Below are 24,415 nucleotides of genomic sequence, written 5' to 3' on the forward strand. Positions count from 1 at the left end.
CCTTCCTCTCTGGGCCCCTTCCGTCCCCCCTTCCTTCCTCTCTGGACCCCTCCTGTCCCCCCTTCCTCCCTGGGCTCTTCCTTTCCTTCCTTCCTTCCTCTCTGGACCCCTCCTGTCCTTCTTTCCTTCCTCTCTGTGCCCCTCATGTCCCCCCCTTCCTTCCTCTCTGGGCCCCTTCCGTCCCCCCTTCCTTCCTCTCTGGGCCCCTTCCGTCCCCCCTTCCTTCCTCTCTGGACCCCTCCTGTCTCCCCTTCCTCCCTGGGCCCTTCCTTTCCTTCCTTCCTTCCTTCCTTCCTTCCTTCCTTCCCCTCTGGGCCTCTCCTGTCCCCCCTTCCTTCCTCTCTTAGCCCCTCCCTTCTATCCTTCCTACCTGTGCCCCTCCTGTCCTCCCTTCCTTCCTCTCTGGGTCCCTCCTGTCCCCCCTTCCTTCCTTCCTCCCTGGGCCCTTCGTTTCCTTCCTTCCTCTCTGGGCCTCTCCTGTCCCCCCTTCCTTCCTCTCTTGGCCCCTCTGGTCCCCCCTTCCTTCCTCTCTGGGCCCTTCCTGTCCTCCCTTCCTTCCTTCCTCTCTGGACCCCTCCTGTACCCCCTTCCTTCCTCTCTGGACCCCACCTGTCCCCCCCTTCCTTCCTCTCTGGGCCCCTCCTGTCCCCCCCCCCTTCCTTCCTTCCTCTCTGGGCCCCTCCTGTCCCCACTTCCTTCCTCTCTTGGCCCCTCTGGTCCCCCCTTCCTTCCATCCTCTTTGGACCCTTCCTGTCCTCCCTTCCTTCCTCTCTGGGACCTTCCTGTCCTTCCTTCCTTCCTCTCTGAACCCTTCCTGTCCTCCCTTCTATCCTTCCTATCTGTGCCCCTCCTGTCCTCCTTCCTTCCTTTCTGGGTCCCTCCTGTCCCCCCTTCCTTCCTTCTTCTCTCGGCCCTTCCTGTCCTTCCTTCCTTCCTCTCTGGGCCCTTCCTGTCCTCCCTTCTATCCTTCCTATCTGTGCCCCTCCTGTCCCCCCTTCCTTCCTTCCTTCCTTCCTTCCTTCTTCTCTGGGCCCTTCCTGTCCTCCCTTCCTTCCTCTCTGGGCCCTTCCTGTCCTCCCTTCCTTCCTCTCTGGGCCCTTCCTTCCTTCCTCTCTGGGCCCTTCCGGTCCTCCCTTCTATCCTTCCTATCTGTGCCCCTCCTGTCCCCCCTTCCTTCCTTCTTCTCTGGGCCCTTCCTGTCCGCCCTTCCTTCCTCTCTGGGCCCTTCCTGTCCTCCCTTCTATCCTTCCTATCTGTGCCCCTCCTGTCCGCCCTTCCTTCCTCTCTGGGCCCTACCTGTCCTCCCTTCCTTCCTCTCTGGGCCCTTCCTTCCTTCTTCTCTGGGCCCTTCCTGTCCTCCCTTCCTTCCTCTCTGGGCACTACCTGTCCTCCCTTCCTTCCTCTCTGGGCACTACCTGTCCTCCCTTCCTTCCTCTCTGGGCCCTTCCTGTCCTCCCTTACTTCCTCTCTGGGCACTACCTGTTCTCCCTTCCTTCCTCTCTGGGCCCTTCCTGTCCTCCCTTCCTTCCTCTCTGGACCCTTCCTGTCCTTCCTTCCTTCCTCTCTGGACCCTTCCTGTCCTCCCTTCTATCCTTCCTATCTGTGCCCCTCCTTCCTTCCTTCCTTTCTGGGTCCCTCCTGTCCCCCCTTCCTTCCTTCTTCTCTCAGCCCTTCCTGTCCTTCCTTCCTCTCTGGGCCCTTCCTGTCCTCCCTTCCTTCCTCTCTGGGCACTACCTGTCCTTCCTTCCTTCCTCTCTGGGCCCTTCCTGTCCTCCCTTCCTTCCTCTCTGGGACCTTCCTGTCCTTCCTTCCTTCCTCTTTGGACCCTTCCTGTCCTCCCTTCTATCCTTCCTATCTGTGCCCCTCCTGTCCCCCCTTCATTCCTTCTTCTCTCGGCCCTTCCTGTCCTTCCTTCCGTCCTCTCTGGGCCCTTCCTGTCCTCCCTTCTATCCTTCCTATCTGTGCCCCTCCTGTCCCCCCTTCCTTCCTTCCTCTCTGGGCCCTTCCTGTCCTTCCTTCCTTCCTCTCTGGGCCCTTCCTGTCCTTCCTTCCTTCCTCTCTGGGCCCTTCAAGTCCTCCCTTCCTTCCTCTCTGGGCACTACCTGTCCTCCCTTCCTTCCTCTCTGGCCACTACCTGTCCTCCCTTCCTTCCTCTCTGGGCACTACCTGTCCTCCCTTCCTTCCTCTCTGGGAACTACCTGTCCTTCCTTCCTTCTTCTCTGGGCCCCTCCTGTCCTCCCTTCCTTCCTCTCTGGGCCCTTCCTGTCCTCCCTTCCTTCCTCTCTGGGCCCTTCCTGTCCTCCCATCCTTCCTCTCTGGGCCCCTCCTGTCCCCCGTCCTTCCTTCCTCAACCCCTACCGCTGTGATTTTCTAGCACTAATGCCCCCACTCTTCTGCGGCGGTCTCTTGCAGTGAGGTGTGCAGCCTGTGGTGGGCGCTGTCTTCGGATCCTCCGCTCGCGTCTCAGGTTCTGAATATTCTTGTGGAAAAAATAACAGGTGACGTCCCCTACAAAGAGTGCAAGACGTCGCTCCTGAGCTCCACCTCCAGCCGTGTGGCCACCCTCATGCCGCTCGCGGTGAGTACAGCCCTGCCCGAACATGTGACCCCGCGGACAGCGAAACGAATGGCTACTGACCCCGACAACCTGTGTACAGTGTGATATCTCCTATAGGGGGTTGTCACCCGCCCAGCACACTGTATACATCCTGTATACCCCGACCCTCCTCCTGACAACCTCTGTGTACAGTGTGATATCTCCTATAGGGGGTTGTCACCCGCCCCGCACACTGTATACATCCTATATACCCCGACCCTCCTCTGGACAACCTCTGTGTACAGTGTAATATCTACTATAGGGGGTTGCCCCCCCCCCCCCCCCCCCCGCACACTGTATACATCCTATATACTCCGACCCTCCTCCTGACAACCTCTGTGTACAGTGTGATATCTTCTATAGGGGGTTGTCACCCGCCCCGCACACTGTATACATCCTATATACTCCGACCCTCCTCCTGACAACCTCTGTGTACAGTGTGATATCTCCTATAGGGGGTTGTCACCCGCCCCGCACACTGTATACATCCTATATACCCCGACCCTCCTCCTGACAACCTCTGTGTACAGTGTGATATCTCCTATAGGGGGTTGTCACCTGCCCCGCACACTGTATACATCCTATATACCCCGACCCTCCTCCTGACAACCTCTGTGTACAGTGTGATATCTCCTGTAGGGGGTTGTCACCCGCCCCGCACACTGTATACATCCTATATACCCCGACCCTCCTCCTGACAACCTCTGTGTACAGTGTGATATCTCCTATAGGGGGTTGTCACCTGCCCCGCACACTGTGTACATCCTATATACCCCGACCCTCCTCCTGACAATCTCTGTGTACAGTGTGATATCTCCTGTAGGGGGTTGTCAACCGCCCCGCACACTGTATACATCCTATATACCCCGACCATCCTGACAACCTGTGTGTACAGTGTGATATCTCTTATAGGAGGTTGTTACCCGTTCCGCGCACCGTATACATCCTTTATACCCCGACCCTCCTGACAACCTCTGTTCAGTGTGATATCAGATATAGGGGTTGTCACCCGCCCTGCACACTGTATACATCCTATATACCCTGACCCTCCTTGTCATAAATCCCACTGCGCTGCCAACAATATGTCACGAATCCCACCGGGATCCCACCATGTCACGGTTCACGAGGAAGATACCTTTATCATCCCCCACCACTCACACCAATTTGTCATGAACCGGGGTTGTTTGGTTGCCCCTGGTTCTTTCTGAAGGGGATTTATCTATATCCCACTTCCCAGTTCCGGTTTGGAACTTGCAGCTCTCTTGAACCCCCGTTACCGTCAGGTCAGTCAGGGTACTGCACCTAAGGTAATTAGTCGCCAGAACGGCTGCCTGCTATGTACTGGCTAATGGGCACACTGCAGTGAGGGCGATATAACTACTCCCACTCAGGCGGGAACAATAATTATCAACGCCGCCGGTCGCTGCAAAGACTCCCAATTGCACAGGACAAATTCCGCTGCCATTAGCTCCAATTGTCCAAGTATTAATGCATCCGGATTCAACCCAAATCGGTAGCGTAATTCACCTCAGAGGATGCGACAGTTCGTTATAGAGCATGGAGAGACAAGCTAGTAGTTTTATATTTTACTCCAAAAAAGGTAGGCAGTGTTTACAGAGGTATAAAAAGATATTGTAAAGAAGACAAATCATATGTACAATACAATTACAATTAAAAAAAAGGACTAAAATTGAAAAGAACACTTACAGGTTGTTATGTGATTGCATCATCATGGCTGACTGTGTGCTGAGTGAGGGGCTGCATCTAGATGCATATCACATATCTGTACAGCAGCTAGACCCCGGACAAAAAAGACGCTGAAAACTCCTGCTTCACACAGTTATTCCTAGCCTAAAACCAAAGCCCTCCCCCGTGGTGACCTCACTTAGAGGCTGAAACCTCCCCTTTACTTAGAATTATGAAAACAATTTTTATGCCTAGCTCGCCGTATGAGTCTCGCATACGAAAGACACGATGATCAGAATGTGCCCCAAATCATGGGGATTCTTTTAAGTGTAAATACAGAGTAATTACCTGAACTGCTTACGTAGGAACCCGCACTTTGCACTCGTTGCATTTAGCTGCTTGCGGTTTCAGTGAGTGATAGATCTATCGATGGACATCCGGAATATATAATTCTTATATCTCTAGCCCGGATCAGTGCCACTATATATAACTTTAACAGAACAATAGAAGCTCATGGTTTCTATATACCAGTTTCAACCAGTACTAGTTGGGAGGGGGAATGAGTAGGGTAGGAATGCTTGTCTGCTGCAGCTAAAAGCCATAAAACTTCAGTGATTCAAAGTGAGGGTTGCTAGCACACTGGGCTCACATTACACCATATAGCATCGGGGAGGGAGGGATGGCTTTAGAATTCCAGCCTTGTTAACAGGCAGAGAAAAAAAGGGTTGAATCAGCAGCGTGTGTCTGTGTCATGGTACATTCTAGCACTTCTAGCACTACAGTGTGATATCTGCTATAGGGGGTTGTCACCCACCCTGCTCACTGCATACATCCTATATACCTTGACCAGCCTCCTTCCCGTGACAACCTTCTGTGGCAACACAGCCATTAATCTTAATTATACCAGACATATATTTTCAGTAAGCCAGGACACATAGACTATTGTTAATGAGTCTTAACGTTGACTCATGAATTGTTGTTTGTGAATTGTTCAGTGGCTGCTGTTTACCACTTATGCCAGCTCCTACAGTTTATTGTGTTGCTGTCTTTGGAGAACAGTGATGCACGACCGTCATTGAGTAATTGATGTTTGCTAATATGTTGATTACCCATTGTCTAAGTCGGGTCCCCAACTCCAGGCCTCGAGGGCCGCCAACAGTGCAGGTTTTCAGGATTTCTTTAGTATTGCATCGGTGGTAATGTGATCATCTGCACAGGTGATGATTCCAACCCCTGTGCAATACTAAGGAAACCCTGAAAACCGGCACTGTTGGCGGCCCTCGAGGCCTGGAGTTGGGGACCACTGGTCTAAGTCCATGTAGCTTGTTGACCTGCAAAACAGTGAAGGATAAATTATTCAAATTGATTAAATACTGAAACATTGAGAGCTAATCTCATCCCACCTACCCCTGACCTGTGGATGACGACCTGAAACGATGTGGGTATAAAAACGATCTCTGTCCTCCTGCCAAAAGATTCTACAGAACCAAAGCTAAGGCACCATGGCACCATCAACAGGATCACAGATTTGACATTCTACAGGATGCCAGCTTAGGAGAACGTGGCCCTGGCTGGAAGAACAAAAATCTCTATTGACCATCTCTGAACCGTGAACACATTTGGGATAGTCAGGATTTGGACCCGCCGGTCACCTGGCTCCATAGATATGTCCAGAAATGCCTGGTTGTGACCCTCCGGTCACCTGGCCCTTGTACCTCTGTGGACTGTCATCTTCTTAAGCTTGTCGTTAACTCCTCTCTGTGCGTGCCACAGGTGGGTTAATCGGCCCTGGAAGCTCAGACGTAACATCTGCCATTATCCCGACGAGTCAGCCGAAGGGTGGGACTCTGTAACGTGCACCATCTGGGGTATTTGCTGGGACTGTTCTTCGTGATGTTATCTGTTGGTGGTTCGATATAGTATTTCCACATTGTGTTACCCTCACACTGTGTTGTCTGAGTAGTGGGATGATATGGTTGGAAGATGTCAGTCCATTGAGTTACCAGGCCAGTTGACGAGATGGTCACCGCCTGGCTTCTCCGAACATCTCCATGGAGCCAGGCGACCGGTTGGTCAAAATTCTGGCTTTCCCAAACGTATCTTTGGGACTCCCATTCGACCCATGGGATGGGGTATATAGGATGTACACAGTGTTTGGGGCGGGTGACAACCCCCTAAAGCAGTTTTCACACTGTACACAGAGGTTGTCAGGAGGAGGGTCGGGGTATAGGATGTATACAGTGTGCGGGGTGGGTGACTGTTTGTGTTTGATGCTTCTCTTTGATTTGAGACAGCACTGTGTGTTTCCATATTACTTGTGCTCTTACTGACGCTGTCCTGCCGCTCTGCTCTTCTCTATGTTCTTCTCTCTCTGCTTTGTTCTGTCCTCTGCTCTTCTTTCTGCTGTTCTGCTTTGTTCTCTGCTCTACTCTTCTCTCTGCTGTGCTCGCTGCTCTTCTCTCTGCTGTGCTCACTGCTCTGCTCTCTGCTGTGCTCGCTGCTCTGCTCTCTGCTGTGCTCGCTGCTCTGCTCTCTGCTCTGCTCTCTGCTGTGCTCGCTGCTCTGCTCTCTGCTGTGCTCGCTGCTCTGCTCTCTGCTCTTTCTGTCCTTCACTCTTCTCTTCTTTCTGCTCTAGTCTCTGCTCTGCTCTCCGCTCTTCTCTTCTTTCTCTGGTCTGCTCTTCTCTATGCTCTTCTCTTCTCTCTCCTCTGCTCTTTCCTCTGCTCTCTGCTCTTCTCTCTCCTCTGCTCTTCTCTCTCCTCTGCTCTTCTCTCTGCTCTCTTTTCTCTCTTCTCTTCTCTGCTCTCCTCTCTGCTCTCTGCTTTGCTCTCTTCTCTCTGCTGTCTTCTCTTCCCTCTGTTCTCTTCGCTCTGCTTTGCTGTGCTCTCTGCTCTGCTCTCTGGCCGTCCATCCTGAACAGGAGCTTCATTCCAGACGCGCAGCTGTAACACATCTTCATTTCCTCCTGGCCGGGGAGGGAGCGCAGGGAGTCTGGAAATGGTCTGGATGGTTTATTCTCCTCTTTTCCAGTTAATCCTTGGCTACATACACACCTCCGCTGTCCAGGTGTTCAGGCCTCCCCCTCCCCCGACACTTCACACTCCCTCCAATCTCTCCTTCTGTCCCACTGTCACTGGCCTGTGCACCAGAACTGCCAGCAGTCTGGGCCCCTGCTCGCTCTGCTCGTGCAGTCACTGTGTACATAAATTACCGTACATTACTAATCTTGAGTTACACTCTGTATTATACTCCAGAGCTACACTCACTATTCTGCTGGTGCAGTCACTGTGTACATACATTACATTACTAATCTTGAGTTACATTTTGTATTATACTCCAGAGCTGCACTCACTATTCTGCTGGTGCAGTCACTGTGTACATACATTACATTACTGATGCTGAATTGTAATGTATGTACACAGTGACTGCATCAGCAGAATAGGGAGTTCAACTCTGGGGTATAATACAGGATGTAACTCCGGGTCAGTAATGTAATGTATGTACACAGTGACTGCGCCAGCAGAATAGTGAGTGCAGCACTGGAGTTCAATACAGGATATAACTCTGGATCAGTAATGTATATACTCAGTGACTGCACCAGCAGAATAGTGAGTGCAGCTCTGAGGTATAATACAGGATGCAACTCCGGGTCAGTAATGTAATGTATGTACTACACAGTGACTGCACCAGCAGAATAGTGAGTGCAGCTCTGGGGTATAATGCAGGAGGTAACTCAGGATCAGTAATGTAATGTATGTACACAGTGACTGCACCAGCAGAATAGTGAGTGCAGCTCTGGAGTATAATACAGGATGTAACTCAGGATCAGTAATGTACATACACAGTGACTCCACCAGCAGAATAGTGAGTGCAGCTCTGGGGTATAATACAGGATGTAACTCAGGATCAGTAATGTATGTACACAGTGACTGCACCAGCAGAATAGTGAGTGCAGCTCTGGGGGATAATACAGGAGGTAACTCAGGATCAGTAATGTACATACACAGTGACTCCACCAGCAGAATAGTGAGTGCAGCTCTGGGGTATAATACAGGATGTAACTCAGGATCAGTAATGGGGCCCTGCTCGCTCTGCTCGTGCAGTCACTGTGTACATAAATTACCGTACATTACTAATCTTGAGTTACACTCTGTATTATACTCCAGAGCTACACTCACTATTCTGCTGGTGCAGTCACTGTGTACATGCATTACATTACTAATCTTGAGTTACATTTTGTATTATACTCCAGAGCTGCACTCACTATTCTGCTGGTGCAGTCACTGTGTACATACATTACATTACTGATGCTGAATTGTAATGTATGTACACAGTGACTGCATCAGCAGAATAGGGAGTTCAACTCTGGGGTATAATACAGGATGTAACTCCGGGTCAGTAATGTAATGTATGTACACAGTGACTGCGCCAGCAGAATAGTGAGTGCAGCACTGGAGTTCAATACAGGATATAACTCTGGATCAGTAATGTATATACTCAGTGACTGCACCAGCAGAATAGTGAGTGCAGCTCTGAGGTATAATACAGGATGCAACTCCGGGTCAGTAATGTAATGTATGTACTACACAGTGACTGCACCAGCAGAATAGTGAGTGCAGCTCTGGGGTATAATGCAGGAGGTAACTCAGGATCAGTAATGTAATGTATGTACACAGTGACTGCACCAGCAGAATAGTGAGTGCAGCTCTGGAGTATAATACAGGATGTAACTCAGGATCAGTAATGTACATACACAGTGACTCCACCAGCAGAATAGTGAGTGCAGCTCTGGGGTATAATACAGGATGTAACTCAGGATCAGTAATGTATGTACACAGTGACTGCACCAGCAGAATAGTGAGTGCAGCTCTGGGGGATAATACAGGAGGTAACTCAGGATCAGTAATGTACATACACAGTGACTCCACCAGCAGAATAGTGAGTGCAGCTCTGGGGTATAATACAGGATGTAACTCAGGATCAGTAATGTATGTACACAGTGACTGCACCAGCAGAATAGTGAGTGCAGCTCTGGGGTATAATACAGGAGGTAACTCAGGATCAGTAATGTATGTACACAGTGACTGCACCAGCAGAATAGTGAGTGCAGCTCTGGAGTATAATACAGGATGTAACTCAGGATCAGTAATGTAATGTACACAGTGACTGCACCAGCAAAATAGTGAGTGCAGCTCTGGGGTATAATACAGGAGGTAACTCAGGATCAGTAATGTAATGTATGTACACAGTGACTGCACCAGCAGAATAGTGAGTGCAGCTCTGGGGTATAATACAGGATGTAACTCAGGATCAGTAAAGTAATGTATGTAACCCCGAAACAGCTGTCTGTGGATGGATACCATGCTTGGCATAGGTGGTTTTCCTTTATTGGATGTTTTCCTTTATTGATTGTTTATTGGATGCTGCCCTTCCCGTGGTTGTTCCTTCCCGCAGAAAGGCCTGGCTATTCATTGCTTGCATTGAGAAACACGTGATGGTGTCTCCGCAGCTTACTTTACATGCATTTGCATATTTCCCATGAGGGATGGGGGCAGTGTTCTGGATCACTGCGTTGAGAAACACGTGATGGTGTCTCTGCGGTGTTGGATGTTTTGGTCTCCCCGAGGTCATTCATCCGTACCTTCTCAGGATCAGTAATGTAATGTGTGTACACAGTGACTGCACCAGCAGAATAGTGAGTGCAGCTCTGGAGTATAATACAGGAGGTAACTCAGGATCAGTAATGTAATGTATGTACACAGTGACTGCACCAGCAGAATAATGAGTGGTATAATACAGGATGTAACTCAGGATCAGTAATGTAATGTATGTACACAGTGACTGCACCAGCAGAATAGTGAGTGCAGCTCTGGAGTATAATACAGGATGTAACTCAGGATCAGTAATGTAATGTACACAGTGACTGCACCAGCAGAATAGTGAGTGCAGCTCTGGGGTATAATACAGGATGTAACTCAGGATCAGTAATGTAATGTATGTACACAGTGACTGCACCAGCAGAATAGTGAGTGCAGCTCTGGAGTATAATACAGGAGGTAACTCAGAATCAGTAATGTAATGTATGTACACAGTGACTGCACCAGCAGAATAGTGAGTGCAGCTCTGGTGTATAATACAGGATGTAACTCAGGATCAGTAATGTATGTACACAGTGACTGCAGCAGCAGAATAGCGAGAGCAGCTCTGGGGTATAATACATGATGTAACTCAGGAACAGTAATGTAATGTATGTACACAGTGACTGCACCAGCAGAATAGTGAGTGCAGCTCTGGAGTATAATACAGGATGTAACTCAGGATCAGTAATGTAATGTATGTACACAGTGACTGCACCAGCAGAATAGTGAGAGCAGCTCTGGGGTATAATACATGATGTAACTCAGGATCAGTAATGTAATGTACATACACAGTGACTGCACCAGCAGAATAGTGAGTGCAGCTCTGGAGTATAATACAGGAGGTAACTCAGGATCAGTAATGTAATGTATGTACACAGTGACTGCACCAGCAGAATTGTGAGTGCAGCTCTGGGGTATAATACAGGAGGTAACTCAGGATCAGTAATGTATGTACACAGTGACTGCACCAGCAGAATAGTGAGTGCAGCTCTGAAGTATAATACAGGATGTAACTCAGGATCAGTAATGTAATGTATGCACACAGTGACTGCACCAGCAGAATAGTGAGAGCAGCTCTGGGGTATAATACAGGATGTAACTCAGGATCAGTAATGTATGTACACAGTGACTGCAGCAGCAGAATAGTGAGTGCAGCTCTGGGGTATAATACAGGATGTAACTCAGGATCAGTAATGTAATGTATGTACACAGTGACTGCACCAGCAGAATAGTGAGTGCAGCTCTGGAGTATAATACAGGAGGTAACTCAGGATCAGTAATGTAATGTATGTACACAGTGACTGCACCAGCAGAATAGTGAGTGCAGCTCTGGAGTATAATACAGGAGGTAACTCAGAATCAGTAATGTATGTACACAGTGACTGCACCAGCAGAATTGTGAGTGCAGCTCTGGGGTATAATACAGGAGGTAACTCAGGATCAGTAATGTATGTACACAGTGACTGCACCAGCAGAATGGTGAGTGCAGCTCTGGGGTATAATGCAGGAGGTAACTCAGGATCAGTAATGTATGTACACAGTTATTGCACCAGCAAAATAGTGAGTGCAGCTCTGGGGTATAATACAGGAGGTAACTCAGGATCAGTAATGTAATGTATGTACACAGTGACTGCACCAGCAGAATAGTGAGCGCAGCTCTGGAGTATAATACAGGAGGTAACTCAGGATCAGTAATGTAATGTATGTACACAGTGACTGCACCAGCAGAATAGTGAGTGCAGCTCTGGGGTATAATACAGGATGTAACTCAGGATCAGTAATGCAATGTATGTACACAGTGACTGCACCAGCAAAATAGTGAGTGCAGCTCTGGGGTATAATACAGGAGGTAACTCAGGATCAGTAATGTAATGTATGTACACAGTGACTGCACCAGCAAAATAGTGAGTGCAGCTCTGGAGTATAATGCAGGATGTAACTCAGGATCAGTAATGTATGCACACAGTGACTGCACCAGCAGAATAGTGAGTGCAGCTCTGGGGGATAATACATGATGTAACTCAGGATCAGTAATGTATGTACACAGTGACTGCACCTGCAGAATAGTGAGTGCAGCTCTGGGGTATAATACAGGAGGTAACTCAGGATCAGTAATGTATGTACATAGTGACTGCACCAGCAGAATAGTGAGTGCAGCTCTGGGGTATAATACAGGATGTAACTCAGGATCAGTAATGTATGTACACAGTGACTGCACCAGCAGAATAGTGAGTGCAGCTCTGGGGTGTAATACAGGAGGTAACTCAGGATCAGTAATGTATGTACGCAGTAACTGCACCAGCAGAATAGTGAGTGCAGCTTTGGGGTATAATACAGGAGGTAACTCAGGATCAGTAATGTAATGAATGTACACAGTGACTGCACCAGCAGAATAGTGAGTGCAGCTCTGGGGTATAATACAGGATGTAACTCAGGATCAGTAATGTAATGTATGTACACAGTGACTGCACCAGCAGAATAGTGAGTGCAGCTCTGGGGTATAACAGGATGTAACTCAGGATCAGTAATGTAATGTATGTATACAGTGACTGCACCAGCAGAATAGTGAGTGCAGCTCTGGGGTATAATACAGGAGGTAACTCAGGATCAGTAATGTAATGTATGTACACAGTGACTGCACCAGCAGAATAGTGAGTGCAGCTCTGGGGTATAATACAGGATGTAACTCAGGATCAGTAATGTAATGTATGTACACAGTGACTGCACCAGCAGAATAGTGAGTGCAGCTCTGGAGTATAATACAGGATGTAACTCAGGATCAGTAATGTAATGTATGTACACAGTGACTGCACCAGCAGAATAGTGAGTGCAGCTCTGGGGTATAATACAGGATGTAACTCAGGATCAGTAATGTAATGTATGTATACAGTGACTGCACCAGCAGAATAGTGAGTGCAGCTCTGGGGTATAATTCAGGAGGTAACTCAGGATCAGTAATGTAATGTATGTACACAGTGACTGCACCAGCAGAATAGTGAGTGCAGCTCTGGAGTATAATACAGGATGTAACTCAGGATCAGTAATGTATGTACACAGTGACTGCACCAGCAGAATAGTGAGTGCAGCTCTGGGGTATCATACAGGCTATTTCTGAGTGTTTGTGGGGTCTCGTCTCTGCTGTTTCTGTCTGTGGCTCTGGTGTGGAGGATGTAGGGGGTTAATAAGTGCTGATGAGTGGAGGGTCTTCCAGGCAGTTGTGAGTCCTGGTGAATTGTGATCGCTGTTGGTTAGTTCGGCTCCTCTTCTCCTCTTTCGGGGTCTCCGATGATGACCTGATCCCTTTGCTTTGTCACCCTCAGTTTCTACTCTCGGGGGCTGTAGGAAATCTGAGTGTGTAGTTGGGGGTCCGGCGGTGTCTGGGGTTGTGTCTCTGGCGTCTCATACTTCCTCTCTCTTGCAGGCCACTTGTGCCCTCCGCGAGGTGCTGTCTCAGCCGCAGTCATCCCCTGCTGTACAGGAGCTTTATTCACAGCTGTTTGTGGTGCTCCTCCTGCGGATCAGCTCTATGGTCGGTGTGCAGCCCCCCAAGAACCTCGGACCCACCAAAGAGCGGAAGAACAGCCAGAACCAGAGCAGCCGCAGCCTGGACCCTTGCAGGTAATGTGTGAGCCACCGAGGGGTTAATGTCAGCTGTCACTGCTGAGGAATAAATGCATTTGAGATGTTTCCCCAGAGTATATCCTCCGATTTGCCCTGCCCCGTCCTCCAGCTGTCCCTACCCTGCCCCGTCCTCCAGCCGTCCCTACCCTGCCCCGTCCTCCAGCCGTCCCTACCCTGCCCCGTCCTCCAGCCGTCCCTACCCTGCCCCGTCCTCCAGCCGTCCCTACCCTGCCCCGTCCTCCAGCCGTCCCTACCCTGCCCCGTCCTCCAGCCGTCCCTACCCTGCCCCGTCCTCCAGCCGTCCCTACCCTGCCCCGTCCTCCAGCCGTCCCTACCCTGCCCCGTCCTCCAGCCGTCCCTACCCTGCCCCGTCCTCCAGCCGTCCCTACCCTGCCCCGTCCTCCAGCCGTCCCTACCCTGCCCCGTCCTCCAGCCGTCCCTACCCTGCCCCGTCCTCCAGCCGTCCCTACCCTGCCCCGTCCTCCAGCCGTCCCTACCCTGCCCCGTCCTCCAGCCGTCCCTACCCTGCCCCGTCCTCCAGCCGTCCCTACCCTGCCCCGTCCTCCAGCCGTCCCTACCCTGCCCCGTCCTCCAGCCGTCCCTACCCTGCCCCGTCCTCCAGCCGTCCCTACCCTGCCCCGTCTTCCAGCCGTCCCTACCCTGCCCCGTCCTCCAGCCGTCCCTACCCTGCCCCGTCCTCCAGCCGTCCCTACCCTGCCCCGTCCTCCAGCCGTCCCTACCCTGCCCCGTCCTCCAGCCGTCCCTACCCTGCCCCGTCCTCCAGCCGTCCCTACCCTGTCTCCTCTGATTCTCTGCCCCTTTCTCCGGTGTGCTGCCCCCCATGCCCGTCTCCTCTGATTCTCTGCCCCTTTCTCCGGTGCACTGCCCCTTATGCCCGTCTCCTCTGATTCTCTGGCCCTTTCTCCGGTGCGCTGCCCCCCATGCCCGTCTCCTCTGATTCTGGGCCCCTTTCTCCAGTACGCTGCCCCCCATGTCCGCCTCCTCAGATTCTCTGCCCCTTTCTCCGGTGCGCTGCCCCCCATGCCCGTCTCCTCAGATTCTCTGCCCCTTTCTCCAGTACGCTGCCCCCCATGCCCGTCTCCTCTGATTCTCTGCCCCTTTCTCCAGTACGCTGCCCCCCATGTCCGCCTCCTCTGATTCTCTGCCCCTTTCTCCAGTACGCTGCCCCCCATGCCCGTCTCCTCTGATTCTCTGCCCCTTTCTCCGGTGTGCTGCCCCCCATGCCCGTCTCCTCTGATTCTGGGCCCCTTTCTCCAGTGTGCTGCCCCCCATGCCCGTCTCCTCTCATTCTCTGCCCCTTTCTTCTGCCCGCTCAGCCCCGCGCCAGGCTCTGACTCTGTCCTCTCTCTCCAGCTCTGCCGCGGAGGCTCTGCACTTCATGCTGGTCCAGGGAGGCAGCGAGGAGGTGGCGCTGAATGTGGCAGCTGATGGAGGCTGGGAGAATATGAAAAGGGAGGACACTCATCATATTGGAGTATCGTCACTGAGCAGGTAAGAGTCCGCAGCCAAATGTTGTGCGCCCCGATCTTCTCTTGTCCTGCCACGCGTCACGTCTCCTCTCTTCTCGCAGTGCCATGGTGCGGTATGCCGGACCCAAGCTCCCAGACATCATAAAGAGACTGCAGGCGATCCAGAGCAGCGTGTATGACAACCAGCGGGTCACCACCACCGCCTTCCTCGCCCAGGTCAGGAGAACATTGCCCTGGCCCATGTGTACCCCCCATCCTTGCTCTGTATATCCCCCCAATATTTTTGTATTTTTTGTGATGCTGGCTGTGCTTTGTGCGGGTGCTGGCTGCGCGTCTGAGCTCTGGGCTTGTGTTTGGTGCCTGCTGCGCATATGGGCTCTGGTCGGGCTGCACACCTGATCTCAGTGTGGGTGTTTGGGTTCTGTGCAGGTGTCTAGTGAGGTTGTTCGTTGTCTGGGTGCCAACTGCGTGTCTGGGCTCAGCATGGTTGTCTGGTGCCAGACGCGACCCTGGGCTCAGTGCTGGTGTTTTGTGCCAGCTACACGCCTGGGTTCAGTGCTGGTGTTTTGTGCCAGCTGCGGGCTTCGGCTCGGTGCAGGTGTCTGGTGCCGGTTGCACTCCTGGGCTCAGTGCTGGTGTCTGATGTTGGCTTGCTTTGTGTGAGTGCCAGCTGCTCGCCTGTGCTCTGTGCAGTTGTCTGGTGTCAGCTGTGTTCCTGGGCTCTGCGGCATCTGGTGCCGGCTGCGTGCCTGGGCTCGGTGCGGCTGCCTGATCCCGGCTGCACGCCTGGACTTGGCATGGGTGTCTGGTGCCGGCTGCATTCCTGGGCTCTGCGGCATCTGGTGCCGGCTGCATTCCTGGGCTCGGTGCGGCATCTGATGCCGGCTGCGCGTGTGGACTTGGCACGGGTGTCTGGTGCCAGCTGCGCGCCTGGGCTCAGTGTCTGAGCTTGGTGTGAGATCTGGTGCCGGCTGCACGCCTGGGCTCGGTGCGGGATCTGGTGCCGGCTGCGCTCCTGGGCTCGGTGCGGGATCTGGTGCCGGCTGCGCACCTAGGCTCAGTGCGGGGTCTGGTGCCTGCTGCGCTCCTGGGCTCGGTGCGGGATCTGGTGCCGGCTGCGCGCCTGGGCTCGGTGCAGGATCTGGTGCTGGCTGCGCGACATGGCTCGGTGCGGGATCTGGTGCCGGCTGCGCTCCTGGGCTTGGTGTGGGTGCCTGATCCCGGCTGCACGCCTGGACTTGGCATGGGTGTCTGGTGCCGGCTGCATTCCTGGGCTCGGTGCGGCATCTGATGCCGGCTGCGCGTCTGGACTTGGCACGGGTGTCTGATGCCAGCTGCGCGCCTGGGCTCAGTGTCTGAGCTTGGTGTGAGATCTGGTGCCGGCTGCACGCCTGGGCTCGGTGCGGGATCTGGTGCCGGCTGCGCTCCTGGGCTCGGTGCAGGATCTGGTGCCAGCTGCGCTCCTGGGCTCGGTGCGGGATCTGGTGCCGGCTGCGCGCCTGGGCTCGGTGCGGGATCTGGTGCCGGCTGCGCTCCTGGGCTCGGTGCAGGATCTGGTGCCAGCTGCGCTCCTGGGCTCGGTGCGGGATCTGGTGCCGGCTGCGCGCCTGGGCTCGGTGCGAGATCTGGTGCCGGCTGCGCGCCTGGGCTCAGTGCGGGATCTGGTGCCGGCTGCGCTCCTGGGCTCGGTGCGGGATCTGGTGCCGGCTGCGTGCCTGGGCTCGGTGCGGGATCTGATGCTGGCTGCGCGTCTGGACTTGGCACGGGTGTCTGGTGCCAGCTGCGCGCCTGGGCTCAGTGTCTGAGCTTGGTGTGAGATCTGGTGCCGGCTGCGCTCCTGGGCTCGGTGCAGGATCTGGTGCCAGCTGCGCTCCTGGGCTCGGTGCGGGATCTGGTGCCGGCTGCACGCCTGGGCTCGGTGCGGGATCTGGTGCCGGCTGCGCTCCTGGGCTCGGTGCGGGATCTGGTGCCAGCTGCGCTCCTGGGCTCGGTGCGGGATCTGGTGCCGGCTGCGCGCCTGGGCTCGGTGCGGGATCTGGTGCCGGCTGCGCGCCTGGGCTCGGTGCAGGATCTGGTGCCGGCTGCGCTCCTGGGCTCGGTGCGGGATCTGGTGCCGGCTGTGCGCCTGGGCTCGGTGCGGGATCTGATGCCGGCTGCGCGTCTGGACTTGGCACGAGTGTCTGGTGCCAGCTGCGCGCCTGGGCTCAGTGTCTGAGCTTGGTGTGAGATCTGGTGCCGGCTGGGCTCGGTGCCGGATCTGGTGCCGGATCTGGTGCCGGCTGCGCGCCTGGGCTCGGTGCAGGATCTGGTGCTGGCTGCGCTCCTGGGCTCGGTGCGGGATCTGGTGCCGGCTGCGCGCCTGGGCTCGGTGCAGGATCTGGTGCTGGCTGCGCTCCTGGGCTCGGTGCGGGATCTGGTGGCGGCTGCGCTCCTGGGCTCGGTGCGGGATCTGGTGCAGGCTGCGCACCTGGGCTCAGTGCGGGGTCTGGTGCCTGCTGGGCTCGGTGCGGGATCTGGTGCCGGCTGCGCGCCTTGGCTCGTTGCGGGATCTGGTGCCGGCTGCGCGCCTGGGCTCGGTGCAGGATCTGGTGCTGGCTGCGCGACATGGCTCGGTGCGGGATCTGGTGCCGGCTGCGCTCCTGGGCTTGGTGTGGGGGCCTGATGCCAGCTGCGCTCCTGGGCTTGGTGCAGGATCTGGTGCTGGCTGCGCGCCTTGGCTTGGTGCGGGATCTGGTGCCGGCTGCGCGCCTGGGCTTGGTGTGGGTGCCTGAAGCCAGCTACGCTCCTGGGCTCGGTGCGGGATCTGGTGCCGGCTGTGCTCCTGGGCTCGGTGCGGAATCTGGTGCCGGCTGCGCTCCTGGGCTCGGTGCGGGATCTGGTGCCGGCTGCGCGCCTGGGCTCGGTGCGGGATCTGGTGCCGGCTGCGCTCCTGGGCTCGGTGCGGGATCTGGTGCCGGCTGCGCGCCTGGGCTCAGTGCGGGGTCTGGTGCCGGCTGCACGCCTGGGCTCGGTGCAGGATCTGGTGCTGGCTGCGCGCCTTGGCTCGGTGCGGGATCTGGTGCCGGCTGTGCGCCTGGGCTCGGTGCAGGATCTGGTGCCGGCTGCGCTCCTGGGCTTGGTGTGGGTGCCTGAAGCCAGCTGCGCTCCTGGGCTTGCTGCGGGATCTGGTGCCGGCTGTGCTCCTGGGCTTGGTGCGGAATCTGGTGCCGGCTGCGTGCCTGGGTTCGGTGTGGGATCTGGTGCCGGCTGCGTGCCTGGGCTCGGTGCAGGATCTGGTGCCGGCTGCGCTCCTGGGCTCGGTGTGGGTGCCTGATGCCGGCTGTGCGGCTCGGTGTGGGTGCCTGATGCCGGCTGCGCGCCTGGGCTCAGTGTGGGATCTGGTGCCGGCTGCGCTCCAGGGCTCGCTGCAGGATCTGGTGCCGGCTGCGCGCCTGGGCTCGGTGCGGGATCTGATGCAGGCTGTGCGCCTGGGCTCGGTGTGGGTGCCTGATGCCGGCTGTGCGCCTCGGCTCGGTGTGGGTGCCTGATGCCGGCTGTGCGCCTGGGCTCGGTGTGGGTGCCTGATGCCGGCTGTGCGCCTCGGCTCGGTGTGGGTGCCTGATGCCGGCTGTGCGCCTGGGCTCGGTGTGGGTGCCTGATGCCGGCTGTGCGGCTCGGTGTGGGTGCCTGATGCCGGCTGTGCGCCTGGGCTCGGTGTGGGTGCCTGATGCCGGCTGTGCGCCTGGGCTCGGTGTGGGTGCCTGATGCCGGCTGTGCGCCTGGGCTCGGTGTGGGTGCCTGATGCCGGCTGTGCGCCTGGGCTCGGTGTGGGTGCCTGATGCCGGCTGTGCGCCTCGGCTCGGTGTGGGTGCCTGATGCCGGCTGTGCGCCTGGGCTCGGTGTGGGTGCCTGATGCCGGCTGTGCGCCTGGGCTCGGTGTGGGTGCCTGATGCCGGCTGTGCGCCTCGGCTCGGTGTGGGTGCCTGATGCCGGCTGTGCGCCTGGGCTCGGTGTGGGTGCCTGATGCCGGCTGTGCGCCTGGGCTCGGTGTGGGTGCCTGATGCCGGCTGTGCGCCTCGGCTCGGTGTGGGTGCCTGATGCCGGCTGTGCGCCTCGGCTCGGTGTGGGTGCCTGATGCCGGCTGTGCGCCTCGGCTCGGTGTGGGTGCCTGATGCCGGCTGTGCGCCTGGGCTCGGTGTGGGTGCCTGATGCCGGCTGCGCGCCTGGGCTCGGTGTGGGATCTGGTGCCGGCTGCGCTCCAGGGCTCGCTGCGGGATCTGGTGCCGGCTGCGCGCCTGGGCTCGGTGCGGGATCTGATGCAGGCTGTGCGCCTGGGCTCGGTGTGGGTGCCTGATGCCGGCTGTGCGCCTGGGCTCGGTGTGGGTGCCTGATGCCGGCTGTGCGCCTGGGCTCGGTGTGGGTGCCTGATGCCGGCTGTGCGCCTCGGCTCGGCGTGGGTGCCTGATGCCGGCTGTGCGCCTGGGCTCGGTGTGGGTGCCTGATGCCGGCTGTGCGCCTCGGTGTGGGTGCCTGATGCCGGCTGTGCGCCTGGGCTCGGTGTGGGTGCCTGATGCCGGCTGTGCGCCTGGGCTCGGTGTGGGTGCCTGATGCCGGCTGTGCGCCTCGGCTCGGTGTGGGTGCCTGATGCCGGCTGTGCGCCTGGGCTCGGTGTGGGTGCCTGATGCCGGCTGCGCGCCTCGGCTCAGTGCGGGATCTGATGCCGGCTGTGCGCCTGGGCTCGGTGTGGGTGCCTGATGCCGGCTGTGCGCCTGGGCTCGGTGTGGGTGCCTGATGCCGGCTGTGCGCCTGGGCTCGGTGTGGGTGCCTGATGCCGGCTGTGCGCCTGGGCTCGGTGTGGGTGCCTGATGCCGGCTGTGCGCCTGGGCTCGGTGTGGGTGCCTGATGCCGGCTGTGCGCCTGGGCTCGGTGTGGGTGCCTGATGCCGGCTGTGCGCCTGGGCTCGGTGTGGGTGCCTGATGCCGGCTGCGCGCCTGGGCTCGGTGTGGGTGCCTGATGCCGGCTGCGCGCCTGGGCTCGGTGCGGGATCTGATGCAGGCTGTGCGCCTGGGCTCGGTGTGGGTGCCTGATGCCGGCTGCGCGCCTGGGCTCGGTGTGGGATCTGGTGCCGGCTGTGCGCCTGGGCTCGGTGTGGGTGCCTGATGCCGGCTGTGCGCCTCGGCTCGGTGTGGGTGCCTGATGCCGGCTGTGCGCCTGGGCTCGGTGTGGGTGCCTGATGCCGGCTGTGCGCCTCGGCTTGGTGCCAGATGTGTGCTGTGACACACTCCCTACCCTGCCCATCATACGTGTGCACAGCGGTGAGGAAGGAGCAGTTCCCGTCCTCGGTCATTCTCACCGCAGTCTGGAAGTTTCCAGCATAGCAAACATCTTGCGTCAGCGCTGAGCAGCTCTGGCAGGACGTCCCAGGTTATGGAAAAATCCATAATGTGCCGTTCCTCCGTGCTCCCTGGACGGCGGTTCGGTCACCGCTCCTGTAACACGAGCAGCTGAGGCGGATCTGCGGAGCAGGAGTGAGCCGGCCTGGCACGTCGCCCCATCTATCACCGCTGCACACTATCCATACTACACAGGAGGTGCAGGACACAACCACAACCCCCATCCTCCCCCTGAGGATGACGTGCTGCAGAATGGAGGTCTGCTGCTTGTGCTTCACACCTCACCATGTACAGAATGGATAAAGAGGGACATGTAAAACCCGAGCTAAGAATACGCCGGAGAGACGCCATGTATCCTAGAACAGTGAAGCTCAGTGGTAATGGATCACCGCACAGTCCTGATGGACACACCGTGCATGAGATGGAGAGGTGCAGGAAATAAGTCCGAGGTAGATCTCCGATAACGGTTCCACCCTGCCAGGATCTTCTTCATATTGTCACCGAGGATAGGTGACTGACAACTGACTTCATCATGTGCGTTTCCTACACCTTTCCAAGTATCCGGTGGTTCATCTACACACTGCTGACAGAGCGAGGCACCCATCATACTACGGGGTCTTCTGTAATCCTACTACGGGGTCTTCTGTATACGTCCCTGCCATATTGCATCCGGCCGTAGGGTCACCTATGATCTCCTGTATGTCAGTCTCTCCCTCCTGTGTCCATCTGATGTCTGATCAGATGTCTGACTGATGTCTGTCTGTCCATCCTGTGCCCGGCTGTAGGGTCACTCCCGGTCTTCTGTATGACGTCTGTTTGTCCTGTCTGGCTGTAGGGTCGCTTCCGGTCTCCTGTATGAATGATGTCTATCCAACCTGTGTGCGGCTGTAGGGTCACTTCCGGTCTTCTGTATGACGTCTGTTTGTCCTGTGTCTGGCTGTAGGGTCACTTCCAGTCTCCTGTATGACTGATGTCTTTCTGTCTTGTATCTAGCTTCTGCTGAGTAGTGACCTCAGTGACCTCATCTTCCTGGAGCCGCTGATGGAGAATATGACCGGACGGCTGAAGGACAGCAATGTCACAGTCCGCATGCTCGCTGTTCGTGGCCTGGGGAACATCGCAAGCGGATATCCTGAGAAGGTCAGGACCCTGGGGTTAGGAGTAAGGGCGGTAAATAGCTGAAAATTTGCTGAGGCTTTGTTTGTGTCTGCCTCATTACAGGTCCGAAAACATGGATCTCACTTGCTGACCGCTATGATCAACGCCATGGATGACCGAGAAGACCCCGATCATATAGTGACCCAGGAGGCCATGTCCAATCTGTCTCGTCTACTGCCCCATGTGCAGGACTCTGACATGCAGTCGCTTCTCATTCATACCGCCATCCGCATCAGACCCTTCTTTGACCACGTGAGTAACAGGCAGCTACAGATGTCACTCTGTTTAGGGGTCTGCAAGACCCACCGAGAACTCGAGATGTTTCAATGATCGACCGCCGAAAAAATTATTGTCCTATTATCCCCGATGTATAGAGAGGATAGAACCTTGATCAAGAAGAGATCGCCCTATAATACACCTGGTAATAGTGTCACACATATAGTGCTCAGCATAAATGAGTACATCCTACTGCCTTTACGTTCCTCTCACAACCCACACTCTCCATGGACACGGCACTACAGAACACTCCACAAATGTCATTCACTGATTGTAAACAGGATTTGCTATTTTGCAAACATGAGTGATTTTCTGAAAATATTCAATCAGGACAGTGTTGCAACAATGAGTACACCCTAATGAAAGTCTTCGGAGTAAAGCTAAAGTTTAGACCACAGAATTCTAAGTAACAAGAATTCCCCCAGGTCATTGTCATTCTTCAGTACACCGGAGTCCAGCAAGCGGGCGACTATAAGAGCCTGATACCTAACACAGAAAACTCCCATTACTGTCAGCAATGGCACCACATGGAAGAGAAATGTCACAAGACCAAGAAAGATGACGGCTACAAGAAGATCAGCGAAGCTTCACTCATCAGTCAGATACTGGAGCAAAAGTGATAGAAAATGGAAGAAAGATGGAGCTACAGCTTCTCACAGAGAGGTCCAGAGACCACGAAGTCACCACTGAAACAGATGAGAAGGGAAGAAGATCCACATGTAAGAGAAAGCCGAAGCGGGGACGCAATGTCAGGCTGAGAAATATGGAGACCCTGGGACTCTGTGATCTGGAGCTGAGACCAAAAAAAATGGGGTCACCAAGGTGAAGAGGACAAAGAAAACTGCATGGGACCATGTCATTATGTGGGGGGACATGTGAGCTGCTGGTGTCAGTAGTCGGACACTTTTCCAACATGACAATGATATAATACTCACATCTGCTGTCTTTGTGGGGAAAAACAAGTGACTGTGGCCAAGTATCTCCTGATCTGACAACTGGACACCTATGAGGAGTTCTGGAGACATGTTGTCAGCACTCTCCATCCAGTGTCCAGGCTCTAGAGCTCGTTGCACAGAATTCTAAGTAACAAGAATTCCCCCAGGTCATTGTCATTCTTCAGTACACCGGAGTCCAGCAAACGGGCGACTATAAGAGCCCGATACCTAGCACAGAAAACCCCCATTACTGTCAGCAATGGCACCACATGGAAGAGAAATGTCACAAGACCAAGTAAGATGACGGCTACAAGAAGATCAGCGAAGCTTCACTCATCAGTCAGATACTGGAGCAAAAGTGATAGAAAATGGAAGAAAGATGGAGCTACAAGTTCTCACAGAGAGGTCCAGAGACCACGAAGTCACCACTGAAACAGATGAGAAGGGAAGAAGATCCACATGTAAGAGAAAGCCGAACCGGGGACACAATCCGGTGCCCACTGCAGAGGAACGGTAGCATGGTGGGCATCCACGGAGGATGCCCCTAAAATATCAGGCACAATAAACCTGCCAACAATGTGCCGGGTGTCAGGCTGAGAAATATGGAGACACTGGGACACTGATCTGGAGCTGAGACCAAGAAAAATGGGGTCACCAGGGTAAAGAGGACAAAGAAAACTGCATGGGACCGTGTCATTATGTGGGGGGACATGTGAGTTGCTGGTATCAGTAGTCGGGCACTTTTCCAACATGACAATGATACAATACTCACATCTGCTGTCTTTGTGGGGAAAAACAAGTGACTGTGGCCAAGTATCTCCTGATCTGACAACTGGACACCTATGAGGAGTTCTGGAGACATGTTGTCAGCACTCTCCATCCAGTGTCCAGGCTCTAGAGCTCGTTCTGAAGAATGGAGAAAGAAGAACGCTCTAATATGTCACCACCTTGTTTATTCCAGGCCTAGAAGACTGAGCATGTTCCCTACAGCAAGTAAATGGTAATAGTACATGTAATAACATTTGGGACTTGGTTAAGTGTGTTGATCAAAAAAGCATAAAAACCGTCCCACTGCATTAAGTATCCATAAGGGTGGTCCTTATCGGTCTTTTAGTATTAAAACTTTACCAGCTTATAGTCCGGCTCATTTCTTTGGTTTTGTTGTAATTTCTTGTACTTTGTATAACCAGGCGTGTGGCCCTTTTTTCTGAACTTAGTATTTCATCTATATTGCTTCCCATGGACGGGTGTCTGTCGGGCCCGCTCCTTATTCAAATTGACATCGTATGACACATGATGAGGTCTTGATACTAGTCAGGTTAGGACCGTCCCTATGGCTACACCTTGTCGTGGTGGATGGTTTTTATGCCTTTGTTTGATCAAAAGATATTAAAAGTGGCAAGGAAGAACAAAACCAAAAAAAATCAGAGTAATAAAATTATTAGAGAAAAATAAACCGATCACAAACTAAGATGTTTACATACAAATGAACAGAGCATGGACAACAAACAAGGGGAATTGGAGCTGCTAAGAAAGGGAGAGATACGATGTCATAGGCATCACTGAAACCTGGTCAGATGATACACATGCTTGGAATACAAACCTTGAAGGCTACAACATATTTATTAGAAACTGGGCTAAC

General features: G+C 54.5%; 1 protein-coding gene across 8 annotated transcripts in view; it reads left to right on the forward strand.

Moving 5' to 3' along the window:
- Positions 1–24,415, forward strand: part of MROH1 (maestro heat like repeat family member 1) — a 196,109-nt gene that overhangs the window by 153,454 nt on the left and 18,240 nt on the right. For all 8 annotated transcript variants that reach the window (XM_069732170.1, XM_069732167.1, XM_069732165.1 and 5 more), the window contains 6 exons: positions 2,413–2,578; positions 13,343–13,539; positions 14,917–15,054; positions 15,134–15,248; positions 21,398–21,544; positions 21,626–21,814. In XM_069732170.1, coding sequence (XP_069588271.1) covers positions 2,413–2,578; positions 13,343–13,539; positions 14,917–15,054; positions 15,134–15,248; positions 21,398–21,544; positions 21,626–21,814 — 952 coding nt within the window. The remainder of the gene's footprint in view (positions 1–2,412; positions 2,579–13,342; positions 13,540–14,916; positions 15,055–15,133; positions 15,249–21,397; positions 21,545–21,625; positions 21,815–24,415) is intronic.

This window comes from Ranitomeya imitator, chromosome 6 (assembly GCF_032444005.1).
Source record: "Ranitomeya imitator isolate aRanImi1 chromosome 6, aRanImi1.pri, whole genome shotgun sequence".
Lineage (NCBI taxonomy): Eukaryota > Metazoa > Chordata > Amphibia > Anura > Dendrobatidae > Ranitomeya > Ranitomeya imitator.